The 12908-nt window shown below is 43.5% G+C and overlaps 1 protein-coding gene across 7 annotated transcripts in view; it reads left to right on the top strand.

The window, feature by feature from the left end:
* Window positions 1-12908, top strand: part of DMXL2 (Dmx like 2) — a 429248-nt gene that overhangs the window by 147355 nt on the left and 268985 nt on the right. For all 7 annotated transcript variants that reach the window (XM_082252816.1, XM_082252819.1, XM_082252821.1 and 4 more), the window contains exon 12: window positions 3270-3954. In XM_082252816.1, the coding sequence (XP_082108942.1) occupies window positions 3270-3954 (685 nt within the window). The remainder of the gene's footprint in view (window positions 1-3269; window positions 3955-12908) is intronic.

The following is a 12908-nucleotide window of genomic DNA, read 5'->3' on the forward strand; positions in this document are numbered from 1 at the left end:
ACACAATGTATGAAGTAATCCTTTATGAGCACTGAAAGAACCCCAGCAAGCTGTTTTTTCCTTCCCAAATGGCTATATGGACTTTTATACCTTTGAGGAGGTCTCTGTTGAAATAAGTGGACTGTCCCCTCGCTGGATTCAGCAGTATTCTGCCATAACAAAGCTTTGCTATCCCTAAAACAGATGCATCTGCCAAAAAGACACCATTAACAAGCAGTTAGAGACCCTGCACTGCAACCTCTCTTGGCCATGATCTTAGTCTGCCAAACTTCATTTTCCATTTTAGGCTTCTCATGTTCTTTGAGGGACAATGTCTTTTTGGAGCTGCCCTGAACACACTCATTAAGAATGTCAACGGGGCAAGAGTGCCCATCTGCCCCAGCAGATAAGCCTAGAGCCCATTCTAGGAAGGCTCACTTCTCCTCAGAGGCCGAGAAGAGTTTTTCATTTCTCCCAAGCGACAACTCTCAAAGTCTACCCACAGACTAGCTCCCAGCCTGCCTGAAAACCCTGGACTTCCAAACGTACCAAACCCTCAGCTAAACCTCCTTCAGCATGAAGGGGCTTTCCTGAGTGGGGAGATGTATGTTAGCTGTTGGGCATTTGGGCAATCAACATCTCGGATACTTGGGTAAGGGATGTTGTATCCAGGGAGTACAAGTTTAACCACTTGCCGACCAGTCACGTTGACTGTACTGCGGCAAAGTGGCTCGTTATCGTCCAGTGACATAGACCTACGTCGCTGGACTCCTCCCCTTGTATAGCACTGATTACTGTAGTAATGTCAGTGGTACCCCCCAAAGTGTCAAAGACATGTAGCTAAATACATTTTGGCCTAAATATATGACAAAAATTTAATATATTGGATATTTTTTAACTGTCAAAGTAGAAAAATATTGTTATTTTTTCAAAATTGTCGCTTTTTTTAATTAATATCGCAAAAAATGAAAATCGCACAGGTGATCAAATACCACCAAAAGAAATCTCTGTTTGTGGGAAAAAAAGGACGTAAATTTCGTTTAGGTACGGCGTTGCATGACCGCGCAATTGTCAGTTACATTCGCACAGTGCCGAATCGCAAAAAGTGGCCTGGACGTAAGACAGCAAAATCCTCCGGTGGTAAAGTGGTTAAATATCATTCCCAGCCTCTGAGGAAGAACTATTCCAGAGGTACTACTCCAACCTGTTCACAGTTCCCAAACCATCTGCCCCATCTTGAATCTTTAAAATGTTTTCACTCAGACCCACAAGTTCAGCATGGAATCCACCAGGTCTGTCATAATCTCCCTTCATCAGGCAAACTTTCTGAACTCTGGACCTGGACATCATAGTTACATAGTAGTTGAGGTTGAATAAAGACATCAGTCCATCCAGTTCAATCTGTACAGGTGTGTGTGTGTGTGTGTCAGTGGCCTGCTCATTTCCAATAACCCTGAATGTTGTGATCTGTGAGATGCATGTTCAAGAGCCTTTTAAAAGTAGCCATACTCACCGCAGCTACCACCAATTGTGGAAGAGAGTTCCACATTCTCACCATCCTTACAGTGAAGAACCCCTTATGCAGCTTAAGATTAAACTGCCTCTCCTCTAATCTCAACGTTTGGCCGCGTGTCTTCTTGCACTCCTTGGGACCTCCATTCCCCTTATTAGTTTAGTTGGACTCTTTCCAGTTCCAGCACATCCTTTCTGAGGATTGGTGACCAGAACTGGACAGAATACTCAAGGTGTGGCCAGACCAGGGTTTTATAAAGTGGCAGGATTATAGCTTTATCCCTGGAGTATATCCCCTTCCTTATGCAAGCTAATATTCTGCCGGCTTTGACAGCTGCAGCTTGACACTGCATGCTATTACTTAGCCTATCTTCCACTAGAATCCCCAAATCCTTCTCCATTCTGAATTCCCTCAGACGTTCATCCCCAGAGCATAATTCGTGTTTGTTTTTTGCCCCCAAGTGTCATACCTTACACTTCGCTTCATTAAATCTCATTTGCCACATAGTTGTCCACTCTGTTATTTTGTTCAGGTCATTCTGTAAGATTTCTATATCTTGATGAGAAGTTATTGCCCTACATATCTTTGTGTCATCTGCAAAAACTAAGATTGAGCTACTGATTCTGTCCTCTGTTATTGATGAATAAATTAAACAAAATTGGTCCCAGGACTGAGCCCTGGGGGACTTACCACTCCAGACCAGTCTGGGCATGGACCTGCTTATCCCCGTTTTTCGAGGGCATTAGTAACTTGTATGCTTTGCTGTGGGTCCACTGCACATGGAAGGCACGCTTCACTTCTTGTTGTGGAGAAAGTAACTTTTATCACAGTAAATTCCCCATAGGAAGATTCCAGGCCTTTTTGCATATGGGCCTGGGCTAGCATTTGGTTCTCGCCACCATTATATGTAAGATCTCAGTGCTTGCAGTCTTGTTCCAGAGTCTGTTGGCTTCCCATTCTTTTATCAATACTTTTGTACAGGGCTTCTCCCAAGTGGTTCTTCCCCGTGTTCTTCCCTGTGACTGACTTCATGGTATCTAAACTTTAATCTGTGAGTACTCTAAAACTGTCAATTGAACAGATCAGGGATATTCCCCTTTCCACTCTCCCTCACAAAAAAGATGGGACTCTACAATCACTTTTAGGTTTGTTTTTCACCTATCATGTCATGCTGCACTCTACTAGTTTTGTGAGTGCTTTTTGGGTTTTGTGGCATCAGGCCAAGGCTTGACTAGCAACTGGTCTTCTATTCAAACATTCCAGCATCCGCAGCTCAGTGTACATACCGCTGTCAGGCGAAGGGAAGCATTTATGACAGAAGAGCCCATTAGGGTCTCTTCTGTCATAAGTGTCAATTGTCATTGTTTTTTTTTTTTAAATATAATTTTTTTAAATAAATATGTAGTGCGCTTTTTTTCAGTGCAATTTAAAAAAAAAAATTATCTGTCAGATATTCTTTCTGTTCTCCAGCATTGTGAGGTATATGGAATAGTATGATATTGCTTTATGATGAAAGCCAGAAATAAAATGCAGCTCAATTGCTGATGCATAGGTGTGAATGGGTCCTTACAGCTGAGTTTGTTAATACAAGTCCTTCAGATTAGCATCACTTCTCATTAGGCAATTCACATCATCACAGAAAAGCAGTGTATGAGAACATTGTTTAATTGCTCAAAATCATCATCTTTACCGTACTATTTTTTAGTCCCATGCCATTAAAGACACTAAGCTTTTTATATATGTATTTTAACATGTTGATTTTTTTTTTTCCCCCCAGGTTTCCTTTTCTTCACGGATTCCTGTTGCTTTTCCATCAGGGGACGCCAGCTCTCTTAGCAAAAATATAATGATGTATGCTTGTACTACCTCTGCTAGGGAAGCTGCTTCCGCTCATATGCAGCAGCAAATGACAGCAAGTGACCTAAGTTTAAATACATCCAAAACGCTTCCAGATGTCAGTGTGATGGCTTCAACTGTTATGATGGTCTCCAAGCATATTGATGGCTCATTGAATCAGTGGGCGGTTACCTTTGCTGATAAATCTGCTTTTTCTTCAGTACTCACTGTGTCGCACAAGTTTCGATATTGTGGCCACAGATTCCATCTCAATGACTTGGCTTGTCATTCTGTGCTGCCCTTGCTTTTAACCTCTTCTCATCACAATGTGTTGGTGACACCAGACTCTGAATTCAATCCCTGGGATGTGGATAAAAGTAGTAGAGTAATAGATCCCATTAATAATTTAAAAGGTTTCCCTAGGCAGCATTTTAGAAATGCAGCAACTCAGACATTCCATGACCCAAATGCGATTTATAGTGAGCTAATATTATGGCGTGTTGATCCAATTGGACCCTTATCATACAGTGGAGGAGTCTCCGAACTAGCACGTATAAACTCTCTTCGCACTGCTGCCTTCTGCAATGTAGCCTGGCTTCCAACACTTATTCCAAGTTATTGTCTCGGTAAGTGTTTAAAACTTTTAACTTTTAGTTATTTTAAGTAGCCCTTAAATGAGTGTGGGAAATAAAAAAAAAAAAAAAAAAAAACACAATCCTACTCACCTGGGTGGGTGCAGCATTGGTCCGATGCTGCGTCTGTCCCCTGCCACCTCTAAGACCAACAACTGAGCCATCAAAGACCGCTGATCGCTCAGTTCTCAGTCTTCAGTGTGCAGAGAGCTGGTGACTGTTGGTCACTGGCATTCTACTCTGCTCCTCCAGTGCTCAGTACAGCGCTGGGCTGTGGAGGGGGCCGGATCAATTGGCTCAGCCTCTCAGCAGCACGCTGAGAGGCTGAGCCAGCTGTTGGTTAGGCAACTGGGTGGATTCCGACATTAGTCAAGCTCCCTCCCGAGTCTAAACATGATTTTACGGGAGTGTAGTAGTAAGTGCACTCCTGTGACCCACAGGAGAAGTAGGGCCAAAAGAGCTTTGGTCCTATATCTCCTTTAATATTCCCTGAATTTGTGATACTAGCAAAAAAGGAAATTTTGTCTTTTTTTTTCTTTTTTTTTATATGTAGGCTCTGATTCCAACATGCACGAAGTTGCTCATTACTGATCTTATATCACTGTAGCTCTACCAGATTCCTGATTGAAACCTACAGATTCTGCAGTACCTAATAACATGAACAACTCAGAATGTTCCTGGTGGCTTGAGATGAGAGTGATGCAAAATAAGAACTAGGAGGGCCCTTTCAGATAACCTAGAAAGTGTGGGAAGAACACAGAGCAGCTATGAATTTCTCACAAGATCAAAAGGTTTTTTTTGCAGTTAAGAAACAAGATATAATAAAACGCTTACAATGGCGGCAGCAGAGAGAGCAATAATCACAGCATGGCAAAATGCTTCCAACGGCAATGTTGGAGGAGGGCACACTGACAGGTAAGTATGCTCTGCATACTTGTCCTTGATGGCAAATGCTTACCTGTACATCGTAGGTTGCTTCTGCTCTAAAAAGAACTATTTTGGAACATTTAACTGAATGTCCACAGTTTACTTTTAGCACAGTTATTGTGGCTCTAGCTCCTTTCTTTCCAGTGTTATGCTCTCACATACACAGTCTGCTGAGATCTTGGCTGTATGTCCGCCTTGTCGCCACACAGCCTCCTTTCCAAATCTTCTGTGCCAGGGCCACACAGTGCTTAATTTTACCTCAAAGAAAGAAAAGCAAGAGTCAGATCAATTTCCCACATCCTCATTTTCTATTTGTTCCTTTCGATTGTCATAACTATGGATAGCATCCATAACAAAAGCATCTAGTCAGTTTGTATTTTAATTCCATTATTGATTTTGCTCATAATAGTTTGTCAGGGATCCTCAAACTACAGCCCTCCAGCTGTTGCGGAACTACACATCCCATGAGGCATTGTAAAACACTGACATTCACAGACATGGCTAGGCATGATGGGAATTGTAGTTCCTGAAGAACTGGAGGGTCATAGTAGGGGTGCACCAATCTGACTTTTTTTGTACCGATATCTGGCATTGTGTATATGCCGATACCGGTACCGATCCGGAACTACACACATAAAGCATGCGGCTGCAGTACAGAGCAAAGCCGCTGCTTCATGGGTATGGCTCCTCCATTCACAGGCGGAGTGCATCTGATATCACTCCGCCTGTGAGCCGGGCCTATACAGGAAGTAGCAGCTCCCATCCCATACTACTACTACACCAAGTAATGGATGGCTGAGCCAGGACTCAGCAAACCCGGAACGTTTAATTTTACCGATCCCCTGATTCAGCTATTGTGGCAGTATCGGCGCCGATATATGATCCTAATATCGGATCGGTGCATCCCTAGGCCATAGTTTGAAGACCCCTGGTTTAGGAGATGATGCATAATCACAGCTTAATGATCTTTACTGAGAAATCATCTTTCCTTCATATGCAGCTGTCCTCTTGTCCTTTTGTTGAAAATGTAATAGATTTTTATGAATTTACTTTTGTTTGCACTTTACAAAGCTTTTGCCTTAAATGTGTATGTATAGGAAGGACTTTTCCTTTTTAGTTTTAGGTTCTTTTTTTGGATTATGTTCTGTTTGGGCTATTTCCCTTGACTTCCTATCTACGAGATGCAGCAAGAAGTGAGAGGAAATTCTACAAAGTGAGACTTGCCATCTTAGACAGTTGTCACTGCAGCAGATGCCCTCGTTGAAAGATTTCCTCCTTTTTTGTTCTGATGATAATACTTACCTTTTAAATTTCTCTTAAAGCCAGTCAAACCTCCATCTATGGTCACTGTAGTTGTACAGAAGTCAATCTACCGATCGTCTTCTGTACAGCTGCCTATGTTGGGTTTTCCTCGCTTGATCAGTGCTGCAGGCTATAACCTGCAACACTGATTTATTTTTAATTTTTATTGAGATTTTTTTTTTTTTACTTACACAAAAATACATAGGACACTGCACATACACATTAACAATTTACTATAAGAACATGCAATCATAGCCAGAAAAGCCCATTAGGGCAAAATTGTACAGTATTCATATATGACTATAAAGAAAAAAACAATGAAAAACCACCAGTCCCAGCTTGTTCAACGAATTGTACTCCTATGCTATACCAAAATATGCCTCATCACCGGGTCACTCGATGTATAGTTATAAAAAGATATTACCATAGTAGCCTATCTAAAATAAATTCCATTGGAGCAACCTGAGGTGAATTTAACCACGCAGACCACATATTTTCGATTGGAGCAACCTGAGGTGAATTTAACCACGCAGACCACATATTTTCGATTTTTTTTTTAGAACATCCTCTTTTTTGATGAATTTTTCCCAATGGAGGGAAGTATTTACCTCCGTAATCCAATTATCCGCTGTGGGAGGAGTTGCCAGAGACATTTCCTAGCCACAAGTTTCTCTTTTGTTTTTATCGACGGACACAGAGCTCCATAAATCATAACTCGTGGGTTATATTTTCTCCTCCTGGAGTAGCACTAGGCAGAACAAAAAATACCTGGCTACGCACATTGGCCGTTCTCCGCTTGTATATAACCTGCCTATGTGCCCTAGGTAATCAGTTTTAATCTGTCTAGTCAGGAGTAAGGACCTAGGCTCCTGGCTGGGATCTCTGGTCCTAGAAATTTTCTCCTTCCTTACATCTTTCTTGTTTTTCTCTCGGGAGATCTGCAATCAACTGCCAGGCTGGGTAATGGCTGGATAATCTAGATCCAGTAGTTACCCCATCCCAACCAGCAAGGGCGTGCAGACCGCCTCATTTTGACAAGTTTTCCTGTAAGGAATTGGAACAACAAAAATGACCTTTTGTGGTCTTCAAACGTTTTGCTGTACGTTACCCTTTTGAGGAGTCACACTTAAAAAATGGGCTAGTCCACTATTGGTGGGCCCTCCTGTTTTCAGGTTGAATAAAGCAACCATAATCCCAGTAAAGGAATCCCCATCCTTTAAGGACCCTGCTAACAAGAAAGTCGGTGGCATGCAGCATGTTTACTATGGCTGGTTCGGCATTGTGGCCAGTCTTTGCCTCAGCCCTGGTGTCTCAGACCGTAACTGAATTGGCCAAGCTTTTGTGCCAGGGGGTGAGCAGGTCCTCGCTGTTTATGTTGATTTAGCGGACCAGTTGGTCCATGGGCTGCAGCTTATTTGTGATGCAGCTTTGGATACAGCTCCTGGGCTGTCCATACTTTGTTTCAGCGGTGGTGATTAGACGCATGCTGTTGCTTAAGAATTGGTCTGCAGACCAAGCCTCTAAGAAAGCTCTCCTTGACTTGCCCTTTCAAGGCCACCCTGGATGACATCATTAAGGGTATCACGGCAAGGAAGAATACCTTCTGCCATAGTCAAGGAAAGGGAAGGAGCCTCTCTGCAGATGGGGGCCCTCTTTCTCAGCCCATAGAAAATTATTTCGTACTTCTGGGATGGAAAATAGGGTAAATAGATCTTTTAAATCTTGCCCGGTAGGTTCCAAGCAACCTTGGTCTGGTAAGCCTAGAGCTAGCTTCCCTGGACCAGCAGACAAGACTCCTTCAGCTCGATGGTCTGCCCTCACCCATTATTGGGGTGGGGTGACATCGTCGCTGGTTTTCGGCCCTATAGACTTCTTTGGTGAGCATCAAGGAGATCCGCAAAATGTTTATTTTGGGGGTACCCAGAAAGCGGGACAAAGCTTATCCTTTTCAGTTTTTTTTAGGTCCTGAGTCTCCCTGTGTGGTTTTTATTCCTGCAAGGGTTCAGGGGATGCCTAGGTCTGATTCTTTTTCTGACCAGGGTGGTCCTTTCTCTGCACGAACTTCAGGGACCACAGTCATTCACCAGCTGCTGTCACACCGATAGTTCTCTCTCCCATTTTGCATACAGGTTCTGAGTCTGGTGGTATCCACCTTCAAGACAGTTCTGTTTGCGCAATCTTACATGCAGCTCCTTTAGCAGGTTCGGCTCCACAGGTGGATACCGTAGTTCGTGACGAGGTCACGGGGTCCTCTCACAGACGCCGCAGGCGTCCAAAGGCCATGGTAAGGCCATTATCATCCTCGGCTAAGGCTTCTTTCACAGTTCTGCGAGGAATCAACAGCGAGGATCTTCGAATCATCCTGGGGGCTTCCTCTCAGAGACCAGTTGCCCCAGCTGATCTACCATCCAGCTTTACAGTCACTGGTTTTAATGGCTTAGCTATTGAAAGCCAGGTACTGAGGGATAAAGGTATGTCTGGATCAGTGATCCCTACTGTGGTGAAAGCGAGGTAGTAGTCTTCCAGCAAGATATAACATCGTACGCAGAAAGCGTACATTTCTTGGTGTGAGTCAATTGGTGCTCATCCTCGAGCCTTTTCTGTGGCTCGTATCTTAACCTTTCTTCAACAGGGCATTGATCAGAAGTTGGCCTTGAGTACCATCAAGGGCCAGGTGTCTGCCCTGGCAACCTTCTTTCAGCAACCCCTAGCCACACACCCTTTAGTTCGTACCTTCATTCAGGGGTTTGACATGTGGTTCCACCTGTATAGTCTCTTTTGCCGCCATGGGATTTAAATTTAGTACTTTCGGTTCTCCAGAAACCTCCATTTGAGAATATTCGGGAGATTCCCTTGCCTACGGTATCCCAGAAGGTGACATTCTTGGTGGCTATTACCTCGGCCCACAGGGTATCGGAATTGGCGGCATTATTCTGTCGCAGTCCCTATTTAGTGGTCCATAGGGAAAAAGTGGTTCTTCATCCCTGTCCATCATTCCTGCCCAAAGTGGTCTCTGACCTCCATTTGAATGAGGTTGCCTTCCTTGTGTCCCAAGCCGGCTTATCCCAAGGAATTTGCATACCTTGGATGTGGTTCGTGCAATTTGGGTGTATCTGACAGCTACTGAGTCTATTCGGAGGTCAGACTCCCTTTTTGTGGTTCGGTTACCATCTCCAGATGGATCAGACAGACAGTAACCTCAGGCCTATTTTATTAAAGATTAGGTTCCACCTTTCCCTGTCACTGCGCATTCTACTCAGGCGCTGAGTGTTTCTTAGTCCTTCCGTCATCAGGCTTCAATATCGCAAGTTTGCAAGGTGGCCACTTGGTCGTCCGTGCATACCTTCACAAAATTCTATAAGGTACCGTATTTTTCGCCGTATAAGACGCACCGTCATATAAGACGCACCCAATTTTAAAGGAGGAAAATCTAGAAAAAAGATTCTGAACCAAATACTGCAGTAAAATATTTTATATCAACAGGTGATGGTACAGGCATGGCACAGGTGTGGGTACAGGCATGGCACAGGTGGTGGTTTAGGCTTGGCACAGGTGGTGGTTTAGGCTTGGCACAGGTGGTGGTTTAGGCTTGGCACAGGTGGTGGTTTAGGCATGGCACAGGTGGTGGTTTAAGCATGGCACAGGTGGTGGTTTAGGCATGGCACAGGTGGTGGTTTAGGCTTGGCACAGGTGGTGGTTTAGGCTTGGCACAGGTGGTGGTTTAGGCATGGCACAGGTGGTGGTTTAGGCATGGCACAGGTGGTGGTTTAGGCATGGCACAGGTGGTGGTTTAGGCATGGCACAGGTGGTGGTACAGGCATGGCACAGGTCGGCTCACTTACCTGCTCTCCTGGGCTGCCTGCGCTGCTCCTCTCGTCCTCTTCTTCTGATGGCGGCGGGATTCCTGGAACCGTCCACGGCGCTGCTCCTCTCGTCCTCTTCTGTCTCGGCGGCTCTTTCGGCGTCCTCTCTCGGCGGCTCTTTTGGTGGCTCTCTCGGTCCGGCGGGAAGGAGATCGGGCGGTGACGGTGCGTGACTGACGCACGCACCGGCACCGCCCCCACAGGACTCAGCACAGGCAGCAGGAAAAATGTTCATTTGCCGTATAAGATGCACCAACTTTTCCCCCCCAGTTTTGGGGAAGAAAAAGTGCGTCTTATACGGCGAAAAATACGGTAGATACTTTGGCATCTGTGGATGCTTCTTTGGGCTGCAACGTTTTGCAGGCTGCTGTTAGGAGGGGTGTTCCCTCTTGAGGGGTTCTTTTTCTTTAAACTTTTATTTTTCAGATGGGGCTCTTGTGTCCTGATTAAGGGCTCTTATGTTTAGCCTTAGGTTATTTTCCCCACCCCTCATTTTCCTTTTGGCACTGGTTTTGGACATCCCACTAGTTCTGATTTATGGAGCGATGTGTCCAACGAAGAACGAAAAACGAAATTATATTTTTGTACTTACCGTAAAATTAATTTCTTAATTTACTCTATGGAGTTCTGCTACTTCTAATACTGCTTGCTACTAATATGATTACCTAGAGCAGAGAAGGGGGTTATATACCAGCTGAGAATGGCCCATGGGCATAGCCAGGTGTTTTTTGTTCTGCCTAGTCCTCCTGGAGGAGGCAATATAACCCACCAGTTATGATTTATGGAGCGTTGTGTCCGTCGATGAACTCAGAAAAATGGATTTTGTGGTAAGTAAAAAAATCCTATTTTTCTTACCAAGAACAATATGCAATTAACAGCCAACATTAAAGGGATATTTGCCTCTAAGTAGTTCAATGCAAGGGTTATGGGGTTTGTTTTTGTTCTTTTTTTGTGTATGGAGATGTAAAAAATACTTTTTTGCTTAATATTAAAAATTATTTTATTTAAAAAAAAATAAAATAAATTCAGCCCACCCAAGACACAAATATGCGGGGTGAGAAGGATTTGAATATCATACAGGTGGTTCACTGTTTCTTCCCAGTATGTATTCAATTTGAGGCAATGCTACAACATATGAATCAAATTGCCTGGATCTCAAATACATTTAGGACAAGGAGGAGAGTCTCTGTATCTTTTTATATAACTACTTATGTGTCCATTATGTTTTATGTAAACTATATACTTTATTAGGTACACCTTGCTAGTACCGGGTTATATCCCCCTTTGCCTTCAGAACTGCCTTAATTCTTCGTGGCATAGATTCAACAAGGTGTTGAAAAAATTCTCTGACAGATTTTGGTCCACATTGACATGATAGCATCACGCAGTTAATGCAGGTTTGTCGTCTGCACATCCATGATACAAATCCCCGATTCCACCACATCCCAAAGCAGCTCTATTGGATTGAGATCTGGTGATTGTGGAGGCCATTGGAGTACAATGACCTCATTGTCATGTTATGTTCAAGAAACCGGTTTGAGATAATTTGAGCTTTGTGATATGGTGCATTATCCTGCTGAAAGTAGCCTACAGAAGATGGGTACACTGCAGTCATAAAGGCATGGACATGGTCGGCAACAATAATTAGGCCGTGTAATTTAAGAAGCAAATGCCAAGACAATAACCACCACACCATTATACCACCTCCAACCTATACCATTGGTACAAGGCAGGATGGATCAATGTGTTCATGTTGTTTGTGCCAAATTCTGACCCTACCATCTGATTGTTGCAGCTGCTTCTCCTGCTGTAGCCCATCTGCTTCAAGGTTTGATGTGTTGTAAATTCAGAGGTGGTAATCTGTATACCTTGGTTGTAACAAGTGGTTATTTGAGTTACTGTTGCCTTTCTATCATCTGGAGCCAGTCTGCCCATTCTCCTCTGACATCCAGCGGCATTTTCATCCACACAACTGCCGCTCACTGGATATTTTCTCTTTTTCGGACCATTCTCTGGAAACCCTAGAGTTGGTTGTGCGTAAAAATCCCATTAGATCAGCAGTTTTTAAAGGACTTAGACCATCCTGTCTGGCACCAACAACGCCATGTTCAAAGTTACTTAAATCTCCTTTCTTCCCTGATGCTCGGGTTGAACTTCAGCAAATTGTCTTCACTACATCTAGATGGCTAAATGCCATGTGATTTGCTTATTAACAATTTGTGTTTCCAAGCAATTGAACAGGTGCACCTTATAAAGTGGCCTGTGTGTGTGAGTGCGCGTCTATATTCAGTGGATATAAAAAGTCTACATACCCCTGTTAAAATTTCAGGTTTCTGTGATGTAAAAAAATAGGACAAACCTAAATAATTTCATAACTTTTTCCACTTTTAATGTGACCTATAAACTGTAAAACTCATTTGAAAATCAAACTGAAATCTTTTGGGGGAGAGAGTAAAACTAAAAAACTTAAACAATTTGGTTGCCTACGTATGCACACCCTTTTTTAACTGGGAATGTAGCTGTGTTCAGAATTAGGCAATCGCCTTTAATCTCATGTTAAATAGGAGTCGGTACACACCTGCCATCATTTAAAGTGCCTCTGATTAACCCCAAATGTCAGCTGTTCTAGTAGGTCTTTCCTGACATTTTCTTAGTCGCCCTCTACAGCAAAAGCCGTGGTCTGCAGGAAGCTTCCAAAGCATCAGAGGGATCTCACTGTTAAACGTATCAGTCAGGAGAAGGGTACACGTGTATTTTCAAGGCATTAGATATACCATGGAACACAGTGAAGACAGTCATCATCAAGTGGGAAAAATATGGCACAACAGTGACATTACCAAGAACTGGATGTCCCTC

The sequence above is a fragment of the Pelophylax lessonae genome (assembly GCF_965119305.1).
Source record: "Pelophylax lessonae genome assembly, chromosome: 4".
In the NCBI taxonomy this organism is placed as follows: domain Eukaryota; kingdom Metazoa; phylum Chordata; class Amphibia; order Anura; family Ranidae; genus Pelophylax; species Pelophylax lessonae.